The 14760-nt window shown below is 38.6% G+C and overlaps 2 protein-coding genes across 5 annotated transcripts in view; one reads left to right on the top strand and one right to left on the bottom strand.

Moving 5' to 3' along the window:
* Window positions 1-2044: 2044 nt before the first annotated feature.
* Window positions 2045-10359, bottom strand: cep41 (centrosomal protein 41). Of its 3 annotated transcripts, none has more exons than XM_042215689.1 (11): window positions 9990-10191; window positions 9846-9909; window positions 9696-9743; window positions 6949-7010; window positions 6629-6698; window positions 6392-6536; window positions 4560-4726; window positions 4409-4476; window positions 4184-4298; window positions 3714-3929; window positions 2045-3360 (listed from the first exon to the last, which is right to left on the bottom strand). In XM_042215689.1, the coding sequence occupies exons 1-11, from the start codon at window positions 10026-10028 to the stop codon at window positions 3242-3244; spliced, it is 1113 nt and encodes a 370-aa protein (XP_042071623.1). In that variant the 5' UTR covers window positions 10029-10191; the 3' UTR covers window positions 2045-3241. The 3 variants fall into 3 exon arrangements, with proteins under 3 accessions (XP_042071623.1, XP_005950534.1, XP_014185892.1); XM_005950472.3 differs by lacking the exon at window positions 9990-10191 and adding an exon at window positions 10224-10359 and having other exon boundaries at window positions 2046-3360; XM_014330406.2 differs by lacking the exons at window positions 9696-9743; window positions 9846-9909; window positions 9990-10191 and adding an exon at window positions 7209-7331 and having other exon boundaries at window positions 2046-3360.
* A 452-nt stretch (window positions 10360-10811) lies between these two features.
* The window catches only part of poc1b (POC1 centriolar protein B), a 39558-nt gene continuing 35609 nt past the window's right edge, over window positions 10812-14760 (top strand). For both annotated transcript variants that reach the window (XR_006053299.1, XM_014330403.2), the window contains exons 1-7: window positions 10812-11128; window positions 11654-11738; window positions 12141-12312; window positions 12466-12645; window positions 13842-13949; window positions 14315-14430; window positions 14616-14749. Coding sequence is in view for 1 of the 2 variants with exons in the window: in XM_014330403.2 (XP_014185889.1) it covers window positions 11114-11128; window positions 11654-11738; window positions 12141-12312; window positions 12466-12645; window positions 13842-13949; window positions 14315-14430; window positions 14616-14749 (810 nt within the window). In the remaining variant the exon portion in view is untranslated. The remainder of the gene's footprint in view (window positions 11129-11653; window positions 11739-12140; window positions 12313-12465; window positions 12646-13841; window positions 13950-14314; window positions 14431-14615; window positions 14750-14760) is intronic.

Consider the following 14760-nt stretch of genomic DNA (forward strand, 5'->3'; position numbering starts at 1 on the left):
CCAGATTTTGTTCTTTGCATGCAACTGACTCCTCAGGACTTCCCTTATTCTCTGGAGGTATTTGGTGGATGCAGCTTTCCCAATAGCTGCTTTAGTGTTCCTATTTGCCTGTGGGCTTCCCAGATACTTGTAGCTCCCCTCAGTGTCTGCAATGTTGCCTTCTAGTAGTACAATCCCACCCCAGTGGGCGCAGGAGTGATCCTTGGAGAAGACCCATTTTATTTCCCAACAAAGATGACATCTCTTGGTCAACCTTCAAGCACTGCTATCCTGTGTGATGATATTACACAATCCAATAAACTGCTTGTTTTGATAAATCAAATTAAAAACAATTAAGAGAAAAGTATGTCATAGCTGACAGCGTCAGATGCCTTTTTAGGTCAAGAAACGCTGCCCCCACAACGCTATCATCATCTAAAAATTATTTAATATTTTCAACAAAGTAGAAATTTGCAGTTTCTGTAAAACATTTTAGTCTAAAACCAAACTATACTGGATGAAGATGTCGCTTAGTCTCTAATTGATCAACTGTATGTAGCGACACTTTTCTCAAGTATCTTCGACAGAACAGGAAGTATGGAAATTGGATCATAGTTGCATATCAAATCATTGTCCTCTCCTTTAAAAACTGGAGTAATTAATACCCCTTTCCATTCATTTTCATCTTCTATTTCTAACTGACAAATTTTCAAGCTGTAAATGTCAGTAAATTCCTGTATCTTTTAATGAAACAACCTTTATCTGTAATAACTGTACCATTTAAATTTTTCCTTAATTTCCTTCCGACTCGATGATCTATTTATTAACTTATTTAAGTGATTCCAAAGTGAAATATTATGATCTTTAGCTTTTTCTATAAGAGCAGTGCAATATAAAGCTTTAGCTTTACATAATTTCAGGACTACTTTATTTCTCAGGCTTTTATATATCATGTGATCAGTGTTGATTTCGGTAGTCAATGCTGTTTTTAAAGCAAAATCTTATTTCTGTTTAAGTTTGTGTACCTCACTATTCAATCGTGGTAAAGCTGTCTCCCTTTGCTTGCATTTGATGTTTTTTGTTTGTATATATTTAATTGTTATTTCACTCAAAACGTCATCGTGGAATAACAACACAGATCCAAATTATCTATTGATGTAATATGATCGCAATTAATATTTGCAAGGTCATGTTCACATTTTGCAATTTCAGACAGAAATAATCATCTTTACTTGGTCAGAGTTTTTGGCACAAAAATACAGTCAGGAGTACATACCCTGCATGGTATGCACCACTGTCAGATAGGAGTGGTTGACATTCCTACCAGTGGCTGGACAAAGCTGGACTGAAAGACAACACAGAGGCACTAATCATAGCAGCACAGCAACAAACTCTAAGCACAAGATGAACAGAGTCTGTGCTCTACCACATCGGCCAAGACCCCGGGTGCAGGGTGTGCAACAATGACCCGGACACAATTTAACACATAACAGCAGGGTGCAAGATGCTATCAGGCAGGACATACATGAGGCACTTTAGCCAAGTGGTTAGCATAGTATACAGAAACATCGGTGAGGAGTATGGCCTGGAAATCCCGAGGTTAAAATAGAATACGTCACCTAGGCTAGTTGTATGAGGTGATGTTCCATGTGCCACATGCCAATTTTGGAAACCGGGGATCAGAGGCCCAGGACTTCCACCTCTGACTGCCGCCCCATTCACAAATCACTGATCCCCTATGTCCACTCTTCTGGGGTAGTTGACTCACAGCAGGACTGACCCAAGTAGTTTCTTCAGGCTCAACTCGGCCAGGCCCCATGGGCCAAGGCCCAAGCACCTAATGCTTGCCCTCGAGGCTCTACCCAAGGGATTCCTACAAGGTAGGACCTGTGGGATCACTTCTTTTGTTTGTTATTGGCTACCAGCTGCAAATAGAAACTATGCTCAAGTTCAGACATGTGTCTGAAATGGTCATATCAAACACTGAAATCACCGGCATCATGAAGATTCACAAGAAGAACACATTGCATTAAGCTGAAGCGAAGAATGCATTATTGTCTGTGTGGAATAAGACTCGCTTGAACCTTGTTGTCATTGCCATTTGGCCATATTTAATATAAACATTCACCACTGCAGTAGTACATATAATGTATGTGACATTTTAATTACAAAAGGTAATTTTATGCATCTCAGATGAAACCACAGCAGTACCTATGTGAAAGTAGGTGGTGGGTCAAATAAAACAAAAAAGATACAGGAAAACCATTTTACCCTTTATTTGATATTCATTACAAATAAAATCATGTAAACAATTTAAGACAGATGGTGAAAAGATGGTTAGAAAAAATGCACTTGACAGGGAAAGCACATGTAAAGTCACTAACATGCAAACAACAGGCCACAAATCACAATATTGCTCTTAAGATGTAGGCAATGCTTGTAATAAATATGCTCTGGCCACGACAAAAACGATCATATATTTTCTTTAGTGACTGATCTGTATCATGCATGTCAGTGTGAAGGTTTCCATTAATCACACAATGTGAACATTTCACAGTACTTTAGATTAAAAACATACACTAAAATGCTGAAACTGCAGTTAAAGACTGTTGGTGAACTGTCATAATAGAAAGACAAAAGTTACAAAAATACAGCACAACTTTTCAAAACCTAATAAACTGGATTAAACTCTATAACATCACTTGTGCAATACATTACACTTCATTTCATAAAGAGATTTCCAGCATATGCTTCATGTCATATTAACATTCATTTTTTTCCTGGCTCCAGCCGAAATACCAAAATATGACCAGACCATGCACAGATTTATTTGTGCAGATTTATTAGCTGGTGAAAACTGATGAATAGTGTTATACGTGTGAGAAAAGTCCTTTGATCTCAGGTTCACTTTGAAAGACTGTTAAGAAATCAACTGAAAACCGTTCAGAGTCTCAAATAAAACATCTGTGTTGTTCCTAACATAGTTTTTATATGCAGAGTCACACAACTATCTAGATTTGAATGTCTTACTAGTGTGCTGGTTGTAAAGTGATTAGCATGATATTTCCAACATACAGAAATATATTTAAGGGAAATGTTAGCATTCAGAGAACATTCTGGAGGAAAGCTGACTTTTTATTTAGTTATTTAGTTTCTTCCACAAATGATACTGGATCCAGCTGAATGCTAGATTTAACTGAAAGACATGGACTGTTATTTAGAGGTATATTTGTTAACATCTGTGGTTAAGAAAGGAGTGGGGTTATTTCCAGGATCTACTGCTCTGAACTCGCGCAGTGCCTCTACCACTTGTAGACGAACTGTAACGACTTGATGCAGTAGATCGGGCACTGCTGGTTGACATTCGGCTGGACATTCGACCTGCAGTAAACATGGGCCATAGCATCACTTTATGGAAGCAATATGGTAATACTATTATTTTTATTGTTAATAATAATAATAATAATAATAATGATGATATTAATAACAACAACAACAACAACAACAACTGGAACAATCAAATAAGTATTTAGCTTCAACCTCAGTAGTCTATGAAATAGAAAATACTGCATATGGGACATAAGGTTTTAAATACCGTAATACAGGAACAAAGACCGTTGTTTTAATAGTTTAAAAGGAGAAAATTCTGGAAATGCAGCAAGTGGCTGCCAACTGCTGTGTTCTACAAATTGGATTTCCAGTTGGATTTTAAATCTTTAACAGTGTCTTCTTACTGTTAGAGTTACTGGGGATGAGTATTTCCTCCAGCTGTTCCTGGATCTTGGCCAGCTCGTCTGATGTGAACCGCCACCTCTTCTCTGCTGCTCGTGCCGGATGATGTGACGCGTTGCATTTTTTCCCTTTTGATGATGTAGGAGAGGACAGGCATGAGGCAGGGATGGAGCCTGTTGTCATACCGCTTGGAAATTTCTGAGCGATTACTCTGAGACCTGGCAAGGCAAGACACATGAAGACAAAGGCTTGGTTTTACAAAACTTATTTTTAATAATTGTAGACGTTAGTGTTTACATCCCAGAGCTGCTGCAGAAAGGGGCAACGGTGCATTTTGGCCACAGTCTCTGAGTTCATTGGAAAACATATATGCTTGGCAGGTTCACACCTGGACACATATCACATGTTCGCTATGAAACAGATTACTTCTAGAGAAAGTACTTTAAAAGGCTCCAGTGATATTAGAGCTTACCTCCACTGAGCATAAACAGATTCTCAAACCCTCGTTCACACATGGTGGTAGCTGCCTGGCTAGCTATTCTCTCATCCTCATCATATACAATGATGATCTTCCCTGGGGCATTTTTCTACACCGCTGGTGGGTTAAGGTACAGTCAGTAGTTAAGTGTTGCTATTCACATTTGTAACATGAAAGATTAACAGCTGCCAACTTTGCGATGTGACTATAAAAGGATACGTATTCCAGCACTTCTTTGGTGTAGGGGTTCATTGTCCGAGATAGCATGGCAATGGGAAAACTGTGTGCTGCATGAAAGACAGACAATTGAAATTAAAAATGTCATTTTTTTGTACGAGGAGTTCAATGATCCAGCTTCATGTTTACCTACCGCTAATGATGTGGCAGCAGTCATACTCGTCACGATCTCTCACATCCAGCAGCAGGTAGGGGCAATCGGTGTAGGGCCTGTCAGTTGGCTCTGGGCTGGACACCAACTCACTTGCCATCTTTTGATTGTTCCTGTCTATATTCAGCTCTCCCACACCACTAATGACACTGAAAGGTCAAAGATTGGAGAGTCTCAGACTGTCTGCAGCTTCTTGCATTTTATATTGTAGTTTTTCTGAGTCTGGCAACTGTCACATTTATAACTCAGGGATGCTAAAGAACTGAGTATCCAACATATGAAAATAACGGATAATTTAATTGTAAGATCGGAGGTATATATTGTGTGGACAGAGCACATTATTATCTGTACACTGAGGCAAAGACTAAAACCTGATACTGACACTATACTTTTTTCCTGATGTGATTCACCCAGTTCACCCACTCGACACCCTCTACAGTTAATTTTAGTCTAACACGGGCTACAAATCATTTCCACTCATTTAACTTCTCCTGACATATGACTATAAAAGCCTGGTGACAGCAGTGTTGAGTCAATATAGTAGAGTAGTCACTTTGTCTCATAAAGGACAGAAGGCCTAATGAGAGTTTGTCAAACAGCGCATCACAAGTTTAACCCAGTGCTGCCCTTATTTCTGTCTCCATCTGTCCCCAAGCACAGGGTGACGTATGCTCCAAAGGGCTCCCATTACAATGGCAGTCTGTCCCCTTCAGAGAGGCCACCGATAGAATTACACCTGTGGGATTCCTATTTAAAGTGTACGATGATGATAATGATGATAATGATTGGAGAGTATGGGATGCTAAGAATAGAGTGAGGGAGGTCATTAAGTGTGAAATAAACAGGGATGTAGGGTTTTTGGACAAACAGATGCCCTTAGGTGCAAAAAGCATGTTGTATGTAAACAGATAATGAACAGTGGGTGTAAATTTCAGGTGTGCTTGGGGTTAATGTAGCGATTGTTATGTGCTGGGTGTGACAGAGGCTGATAATGTAACGCAGGTTGGCTGTCAACAAACTCTCTTTGTATCGTTCTACAAAACACTTCCCAGAAGAAAAATTTGGGATGTTGTGCAAAATGTAAACAACGACATAAGTCAATATTTAAATCACTTAGAAAAAAAATGGAGGCATCCAAGGACAACAAACCTATCACTTTAAAAAAAAAAAATGTGTCAGTGCAATCCTTTGCATGTTTTTGTTTCTGCTATTTCTGTATCTCATCCGTCACCTTATTGTGTCCCCAGAAACACATCCATTTTATTTTGGAATGTTTTAGCTTTCGATGCATTTTTCTTTTTACTTCTGTTGTTTCATTCAACTTTTGCTGGGTTTTTTTTTCTACTTCCGTTGTGTTTTATTCAACTTATGTTGTGTTTTGTGTGCTTTTTCAATGTTTTGTTGCAGTCCATTTGACCTCTCAAGGCCACCATAGAAAGTTCAATTCTCAAGACTTTATAAGCCATCTATTAACCATGAAATACATGTGGGTAGATATCAAAAGACATCTTGAAATGGGTGAACTCACAATGTAATACCCATCCAGATCTGATCTATCTGCTAGTGCAGTTGCAAATACAAATTAGACTCCTGGAAAAAAAAAATTGACTTCATATAGAAGTCAGATACTGCATCGAGAAAGTTTCAAAATCTTTAAAAAGGAAATACAATAAAATGATATTTACTGTTGCCTTAGAATACATTTTAATATAAACAGTAATAATAATAGTAAATGTTGTCATAATAAAGTTTGTCTGTCCAAATACAAATAGTATGGTATACTCTGTAAAGGTTTACGGAGTGCTGTAAATGACCTTAGAAGAGTTGACCTAGCAGTGTAGCAGACTTCATTGGCATCTCCTGTCTCCTGACAGTCTGACAGGACTGATGTCAGCAAAGAGCCATTGGTGTGTTCAGACGCGAACTCTGAGTCTCCTCCATACTCCAACCGCAGACCATCTACAAATCAATAACCATACATTACAATACACTGTCAGCTACTGTCAGTAAGTCATGCTAAGTGAACAAGTAATTCTGACTGCAACTATTACCTTCTGGACTGTGAGATTCACTATCTTTTTCATTTTCATTCAGGTCGGAAACAGAGGCCACCTGCAGTATCTGGTGTGGAAAACAACATTTTGAAGATAAAGGAGAAGACATTTTTTTTAAACAAAATTATAAATGAAAGTGTAACAAAAGAAATACACATCCTGAAGCTTGTGGAAAATAAAAGAAGAAATATCAATAAACAGAGAGCCATTTGTTTAATCACCATCTATGATCAAGTTGGTCGGTAGACTTTCCACTGATTGCAACACCAAACTTACAGAATGTTACAGTTCTGGAAAAAGTCAATTTTCATGCTTACCAGTTGTGCAAATGTTGTCACTTTTAATCGTTTGAAGATTTCATCTTTTCGATACCTGTAATCTTAAATGGAAAGAAAACAAATGCATGAATCTAATATATATGCAACGCATATATAGTCTTGATGATAGCTGCTTTTTTTGAATAACCCTTGAAGATGAACGTAAATGCTTCCTGTGAAGTCTAATGTAATTGATAAGTGTGAACCAAAGAGTATAATAGAGTTAGCCACTACGTGCAGCCTTAGTAGATCAAATTCACCTGGGTCTATCAGGTCCTGTATTTCTTTATCCCCTTCCATTGCTTCACAGAGGCTACGTCCACACTGGACCTGATAGATTTGAAAACGCCCCGCATCCACACTAGCGTTTTCAGTCGCTATGCCCACACGTACCCGGGTATTTTTGAAAACGCAGATTTTACTATGCGTTTGCACCTTTCGTCCACACGTAAACGGCATTTTTGATCACTGAAAACGGAGATTTTTAAAAACTCCGGCCAGGGTGGACGAGAAAAACGGAGAAAACGCAGCGTCAAAGATATGCGCCTTTTTTGACGTCACACTGTGCGCCACGTTATTGTTTCGGTGAAATGAATTTCTACAATACTCTTACTGTTAATTGTACTCTCTGCAGTGTTTAAATGCTTACATATATACACACAGTTACTGTCCCTCCACACATACCACTTGGTTCTGCTTCTATGCCCCAGCTTTGTTTACTTTTTCCCACCGAGGCTTCTAGACTTCTGATTGGCCAACGTTTCTACACGGTTAGGAATATAGCGCCACCTGCTGCTTTGGCATGTTCCTAGCAGCGTTTTCCTTCATTTCTGCCTTTATGTGCGGACGGGATTATTTTTTAAAACGAAAACGGAAAATCTCCGTTTTCAAAAATACCCGTGTACGTGTGGACGTAAACGGCCGAAAACGCTTACGTTCCAGTATTGCGTATGCGTGAAACAGCCTGCCTCATTTCTGTTTGTCATTTATTTACTTTGCGGCTCTTTGAAATGTTGCGGCAAAATGTTGAGGAAAAGCACCGAGTTTTTTTTCAATGGACTAACAATGAGGTGGAGTTGTTGCTGTGCGTAACACAAAAGTACAAAGTTGTAAAAACGAGTGAGAGTTAAAGAATTTGAAGAAAAGCTATCAGGAGCATGTACAGACTGATATTAATCTTTAATAGGGCTGTCAAAATTGAGAGCAAACAAAACATCTGCCCTCCGCTATCTTAGTTTAATTGGCCACATGACTGCATCACATGACTAAAATGTGTCATCGTTTTCAAAAAGTCTTCATTTTTGCTGTGACACGAAAGCACTGTCTTCAAATGTATGCGTTTTCGAGAGCGTTTTCAAAATGCTCCATTTTCCTTCAGCAAAAACGCCGTCTCAGTGTGGACGGGAAGCCAAAACCGAGAGAAAATGATGCGTTTTCAAATGAAAAAACGCATTAGTGTGGACGTAGCCAGAGCCACAACTCTAACGTGTCTGTTCCCATTCTACCTTACCACTAAAGCTACCCCAGCGCTCAAATCAAACTGCTCAGCCTGTTTTTATCAGTGCAGCTAATGCTGGTATTATTACCATTCAGACCTCAGTAATTCACACTGTGACAAAAGATCCTTGCTGGCACCTTGCCAGTATGTCCCTTAAGACTGGGTTCAGTCCCGCAGAGGAAAAAATGTGAACAGTGGTACAATCTGCTTCAGAGAATGGAGGGATCAGGGTCTCTTACCCCTGAGAAATCAGAAGGAAAAAAAATCACTGTCCACAAATTTGATTTATTAAACCGGGCTATATCGATAGGTTAGCAGCTCACTCTTTTACCTTTTGCCAGTACACAGAGAGCAAGGAGACACCCATTGATTATTAAGAAATTGGGAGTGCCAGGTTGGGAAATCTTGCCTTGAATGTACAGTAAACAGGTCTTGTGCACTTAAGGAAAGTGCATGGATCTTAGAGTTCTGCCAAGGTGTGCTATTTGAGCCATGTTTTCACTTTATAAAGAAAAGACCTCATTTGTAAGTTGCCAGAAGGCTGAACTGATGTTACATGACCAATAGTCAAAAGTAGCAGGCTAGCAGACCAGTGGGCAGAACAACTGTTTTGTACTACTTGGGTCAAAAATGTTGCCATTGTCAAGGAAGACACTGAAACTGTAAAAATAATCGATTTTTATTGTAACTGGTGAGAAAGATAAAGTATAGATCTCGGTTATAGAAAATAAAAGAGTAAGGAATAAGTATAGTTGGTTATCGCCTAAGAGAGCTGTTATTTTTGATGCAACTGTGTGGGAGGTGGCACAAGGGGGCGGTACATTAAACAGGGATTTTGTACTATTATGACCAGCTGCCTGGAGGAACAGATGTTTTGTGTTTCACTTAGGCCCAGTGGAGTAAGCAGGTGCACATCTCAGTCCATGAGGGTGTTGGCATGCAGAGTATTTGTGTGCAGGAACACTGATATGTGAGTTTTAGGACTGAGAGTGACTGGTAGTCATTAAGAAGCCAGATAAATGTATCAGAGCATTAATGATCCACGTTTAATACCTTTTTGTTGTTCTTTTATTGGGTGTTTGTTTGTCCAGAAAGGCTTTTGCATGGATGCTTGTTTTCATGGTTTGCAGTCAAAAGGATCACATTCATTCACTCATTCAGAGTGCTTTTAATATTGATGCACACTGCTGTTATGAGAACGCTTATAAGGATACTGCAATCACGAAATTCTTAAAGACAGGTTACTCACTTTTTTTAATCTCCTCCAGTCTTTCCATATACTTCGTGAGACTACATCCTGGGAAATAAACCGTGACATTAACATATATAAGGAAGTTAAAGAGCATTCAAACTGTGTGTCAAAATAAGCTACACAGTCACGTAAATCTTGCATATGTACCTGTGTCAAGCCTCGTTTTCACATGCTCATACTTTGTGTTTTTCGGTATCTTTTTCTTCATGTACTGCAGGGAGAAAAGAACGACACGTTAGCGTTAGCTGTGATAGCTTAAACGCAAATCGTACAGTCTAGAATAAAGAGCACCTTTTCAATAGTAGTGAGTAATCTAGCTAATGCTGTCATTTTATCAGGTGCACTACCGTTGATATGGTAACACTGACACCAATATAGCCGACTAGCTACCTCTTTGGAAGGGCTACATTATTTTTTGTTGCTCATGCTGTAGCCGCATTAAGTTAATGGATTTTTCGACAGTGCAGTAATGCCACTTAGCGTGTAAATAAAATAACTAGTGCTGTTTTTCTTCCCCAACGTTACCTCTGCGTTGCCGATGCTCCGATTCAGCGACATCTTTTTAAACCGCAATATCAAAAGTCCAGTTTCAAGGTTAACAATCTCAGTTTTGATTCGTCAATGTTTTTCCCCCGACCAATCAGGTAAGGTTATACGCTGGCGCTCTGTCGACATAGTGGTTTGGCTAGTTGCTTAGCAGCCAAAGACGCTCCACCCATGACATGGCGCGTTCAGGTCTCGTTTTTTTTTTTTTTTAGGTCAAAAGCACAACACAATTACAGTTTGCAGAATATTTCCGTGGTTTATGAATTTGGTATGTTCTACCCGATATTTTTACGCAGTATTTCCTCTTTGTTGTTTAACACAATATGCTATGCTCGTTTTTTATATTTGTACGACAGATAATTACAGTAAGCCCTTAAATCCTTAATATGACACCAGAGTTTGAATAGAATAATTCAGTAATAATAGCAATACTATTTTGTTCACTTTGAGTGATTTTTCTGTATTTGTGAATGGTTTCTGTGCTTAAGTATTATCTTGTAAAGATGGTTTCCAGTGAAGATTTTTACGTTTACTATTTTAACATGTGTCATGAATGCAACACCAGTCTTTGCTACAGAACACGGGTTGTTTTTTGTTTTCGTTTTAGCTTCACGCTGCAGATGAAAGGTTCAATTCTGTTATGCGTTTAACGAAACTCATTGTTTATTTTTGACCTCGGAAACCATAAAGTACGACGTGAATTCAGCTTACTGAAAAAAAGTGTTGAGCTATTATATCTGAGTTCGATAGGCCAGGTCTGAACGAGTTGCTGGACGCGCAGTGCTGTGTTGACAGTCATGGAGGTGCAGATGAGCGGGTTAGTTCAAATTTCCTTCAGACAACTTTAGCACTTTTACGCAACACACACAATGGCGTCTGTTATGGTAAGTATATTTGTTTTAAAACTTGCGTTAAAAGAAATGTGCGAAACTTTGTGTACATAACGTCATATGGCGCTAATATTAGCCGAGTCGGCAAGTTTCTTTTAGCTACGTCTGCTAAGAGGATTTACTGATTGGGCTGTCACACGGGGTCCTCTATATTAACTTATTAAAGCATCGCTTACACCTGCCTTTCTTCAGCTTCGCCAAGCGTAATGTTTGTAGTGTTAGACGACCACGCAGCAAAGCAGGGAAGTAAAGACTACCACGCTTATCCAGCAGTAGACTTGAGTCTGAGCAAGTTGTCCCTAACGACACGAAAAGAGTGAAAGTGTTCATGAAGCAGAGCAACGCCAGAGTGTCATTCGAAAATCAAAGTCAAATGTTTTACTATAATCGCTGAGTTTTCCTAGTTCGAAGAAGTTAGAATTGATTTATTGTTTACACAGCCTACTTTCCTGTCAAGATGATTTTTTTTTAAACATTGCACGCAGATTTTTCTACACTAATTGAGCTTTGTAATTGAAGGAGGATCCTACGTTGGAGAGGCACTTTAAGGGACACAAAGATGCTGTCACTTGCGCAGACTTCAATCCGAACCGCAAACAACTGGGTAACCCTTACTTTTCAAATGCAGACATGCTTTTAACATCATGCATATATTTGCTCTAGTCTTGTGTCATTCTTTTGACCTTGAAATAACGTTATAAAAAAGAGAAAGAGCATGTTGACATTGCTAGGTATTTCAAATTTTTATTGATAATATTTGAACTAAAATGAACAGATTTAAGCTATTTTTTAGAACTAGGCAAGTAATATTGAAACCACCTATCCTGTGTTCCAAAAAGGGCTGTTTTAATGGGTGGACATTTAACCTGAACGTGTCCAATTTTTCCTATGTTTTTGCATTATTTCTCTAACAAAGGCCATCTGTACTGATTGTACTGACGGGAGTTTTATTTCATTTTTTGTTTGAAATGTCTCCATGTGTCTTTGTTACCTTTTGTCCCTCCAGCCTCAGGGTCATTAGATAAAAACTTGATGATATGGAATTTGGCTCCCAAAGCGAGGGCCTTTCAATTTGTTGGGCACCAGGATGTGATCACTGGGGTGCAATTCTCTCCATCTGGCAATCTGGTGGCTTCTTCTTCCAAGGACAGAACAGTCAGACTGTGGACACCTTCAATGTAAGCATCAGTCACTTTATCCAAGACATGTTTAACCTGTGAATTAAAACTCGGTCCAATAACATGCAGTTTGGTGTATAAATTAATGTCTTGCAGAGATTTGGCAACAAAAATAAAATGGCTGTATTTAGTTATTTTCTGTGCATCTCATAGGAAAGGCGAGTCGACAGTGTTCAAAGCCCACACAGCTGCTGTACGCAGTGTTGCCTTCTCCCATGATGGCCAGAGACTGGTGACAGCATCAGATGACAAGTCTGTTAAAGTGTGGAGTGTTCACCGGCAGTGCTTCATCTACTCCCTCAATCAGCACACTAACTGGGTGCGCTGTGCTAGGTACCAAAGAGCACATAAATCCCTATAGTCTATTTTCATGCAGTTGTGTTATAACTTACTTGACATTTGGTTTGTATGTTTGAGCTCATTTGAATTTCCAATATAGTCAAAGAAGTTAATATGTTATATAGAGTTGTGATTAAAAGTTTACATACAGCTCATTGGCATAAATCTCAGCAAACCTTTTAGTCTTTTAGTGATTTCTTTGAACTGTTCTTTTTCCTAATCCACTCAGGGTTAGAGAAGACCAATATTTATTTGAATGTCATTCAGAAAGTTGCACATCAACCAGATATTTTTGGTAGTCATCAACAAAGATGTTTCACCACTCTTCCTGAGTTTATTTAAATTGCTTGTTTTTTGGCACAGACCTGGATTTTTAGGGGAAGGTGACAACTTTTCAGTTGTGTGAGGTCGTGAGTTAATGTTGGCCTGCTTTATCCATTCCAAAACCAGCTTTGTTGTGTGTTTGCAATCATTTTCCTGTTGGAATACCTAATTGCGGAGTTGCAGAAATTGGAGGTAGCCCTCCTTCTTCATTTTTTACTTTTATCTACTTTTTGCAGTCTAAGAGTACAGCCGGCAGCAAAATGGCCCCATAGCAGGATGATACCACCACCATGCTTGTGCAAAATTGTTTGAACTGAGGATTTTGGAATCTGCAGTTGTGTAGAAATGGATCCATGACATTCTCATTGGATCTTAACTTGGACTTTTCCCATTGTTCTTAATATTGATCAGTTCAATAAGTGCTGTCAAAAAAGTCCAGTTGTAGTTAATAGGTAAGTTAATAGGTTTTGGTCTTTTTAAGTTAGAAAACATTGTAGAACCTTCAGCATCCCCCTATTAAAATATTTAAGTGATTGGGTGTATATATTTAAGCCTGTATGTGTACTTCTGTACACTTAAAAATGAATCCAAAATAAATGTATACCCAGTTCTGTTTTTTTGCCTTAATTTAATCTGTTTGCTGTACAATCATTCCACCCTGGAAAAAGAATAGTTCAAAGCAGACATTAAAAACCCAGAATTGAGAGTATTGAGGAAAAACATTGAGCAAACGTCTGATCATAACTGTATAAACAACTCACTGATCAACTGAGTGTTTGTAACTATATGAGTGTGAAACAGCACAGTACTGCAAAAAGTGGATTTGAACTTTTTCTGTATTATCGTTGTGTGTTTATTTCCTGTAGATTTTCTCCGGATGGCAGAATCATAGCTTCCTGTGGGGATGACCGGACTGTCCGGCTTTGGGACACATCTACCAAACACTGCATCAACTGTTTGACCGACTGTGGAGGGTAAAATCTCTCCAAAAACTGATCTAGTGTTCTCTTTTCTCAGTATGTTTCATATAAGTTTTGTGCATCAGTTACTTGAAATTCAAAATTCAATTTGTTGTGTTAATACAGTCACATTTTCTCTTTGACGAATTTTGCGCATACACTTTTCAAAAATGTATTAAGCTGCATATTTTTCTTAATGAAGAGATATCCCGATTTGAGGGTATTGGTTGTTTGAAAATTTAGAAGCTGGATTGTAAAGTGGTGAAAGGCCAGAACATCATTAGATGTAATTTGATGTGAAAACTAACTCGCCTATTTTTGCTCTCCTATTCATGGCCACTGATTGACTTCTTTTTTTGTTTTTGTTTTTTAAACCCCAGATCAGCAACATTTGTTGATTTCAACTCCAGTGGTACCTGTATTGCATCGTCAGGAGCTGATAGTACTTTGAAAATCTGGGATTTACGGACCAACAAGCTTATTCAGCATTATCGTGGTACGATAATGCTTTTTTTTTTTATCTTGTATAAACAAGTGTCTAAAATATCCTACAGTTAAGACTTTAATTGCATTTCTAGATTACTAGGTATACAATTAATTCACCTGATTTAAGTTTTCATTTAAAATTCAATTTTATGTGTATTTTTGTGGTTGTGGCTTATTTTTGTACAATTGGATCAGTTCATAGTGCAGGAATCAACAGTTTTTCCTTCCACCCATCCAACAACTATGTGATAAGTGGTTCGAATGATGGCACTATTAAGATATTGGACCTGTTGGAAGGGCGTCTGATCTACACTCTTCATGGGCACAAGGTGATGCTTAA

The sequence above is a fragment of the Haplochromis burtoni genome, unplaced genomic scaffold (assembly GCF_018398535.1).
Source record: "Haplochromis burtoni strain Fernald_Lab_line unplaced genomic scaffold, NCSU_Asbu1 Contig_796, whole genome shotgun sequence".
Lineage (NCBI taxonomy): Eukaryota > Metazoa > Chordata > Actinopteri > Cichliformes > Cichlidae > Haplochromis > Haplochromis burtoni.

Excerpts from the sequence above, each read along its gene's own strand:
- cep41 (XM_042215689.1), bottom strand. The coding sequence starts at position 10,028 with ATGACAGCATTAGCTAGATTACTCACTACTATTGAAAAG. Across the intron at positions 9,910-9,989 it reads TACTCACTACTATTGAAAAG|TACATGAAGAAAAAGATACC; the intron begins GTGCTCTTTATT and ends TTCTCCCTGCAG. Across the intron at positions 3,930-4,183 it reads TCTGTTTATGCTCAGTGGAG|GTCTCAGAGTAATCGCTCAG; the intron begins GTAAGCTCTAAT and ends TTGCCTTGCCAG.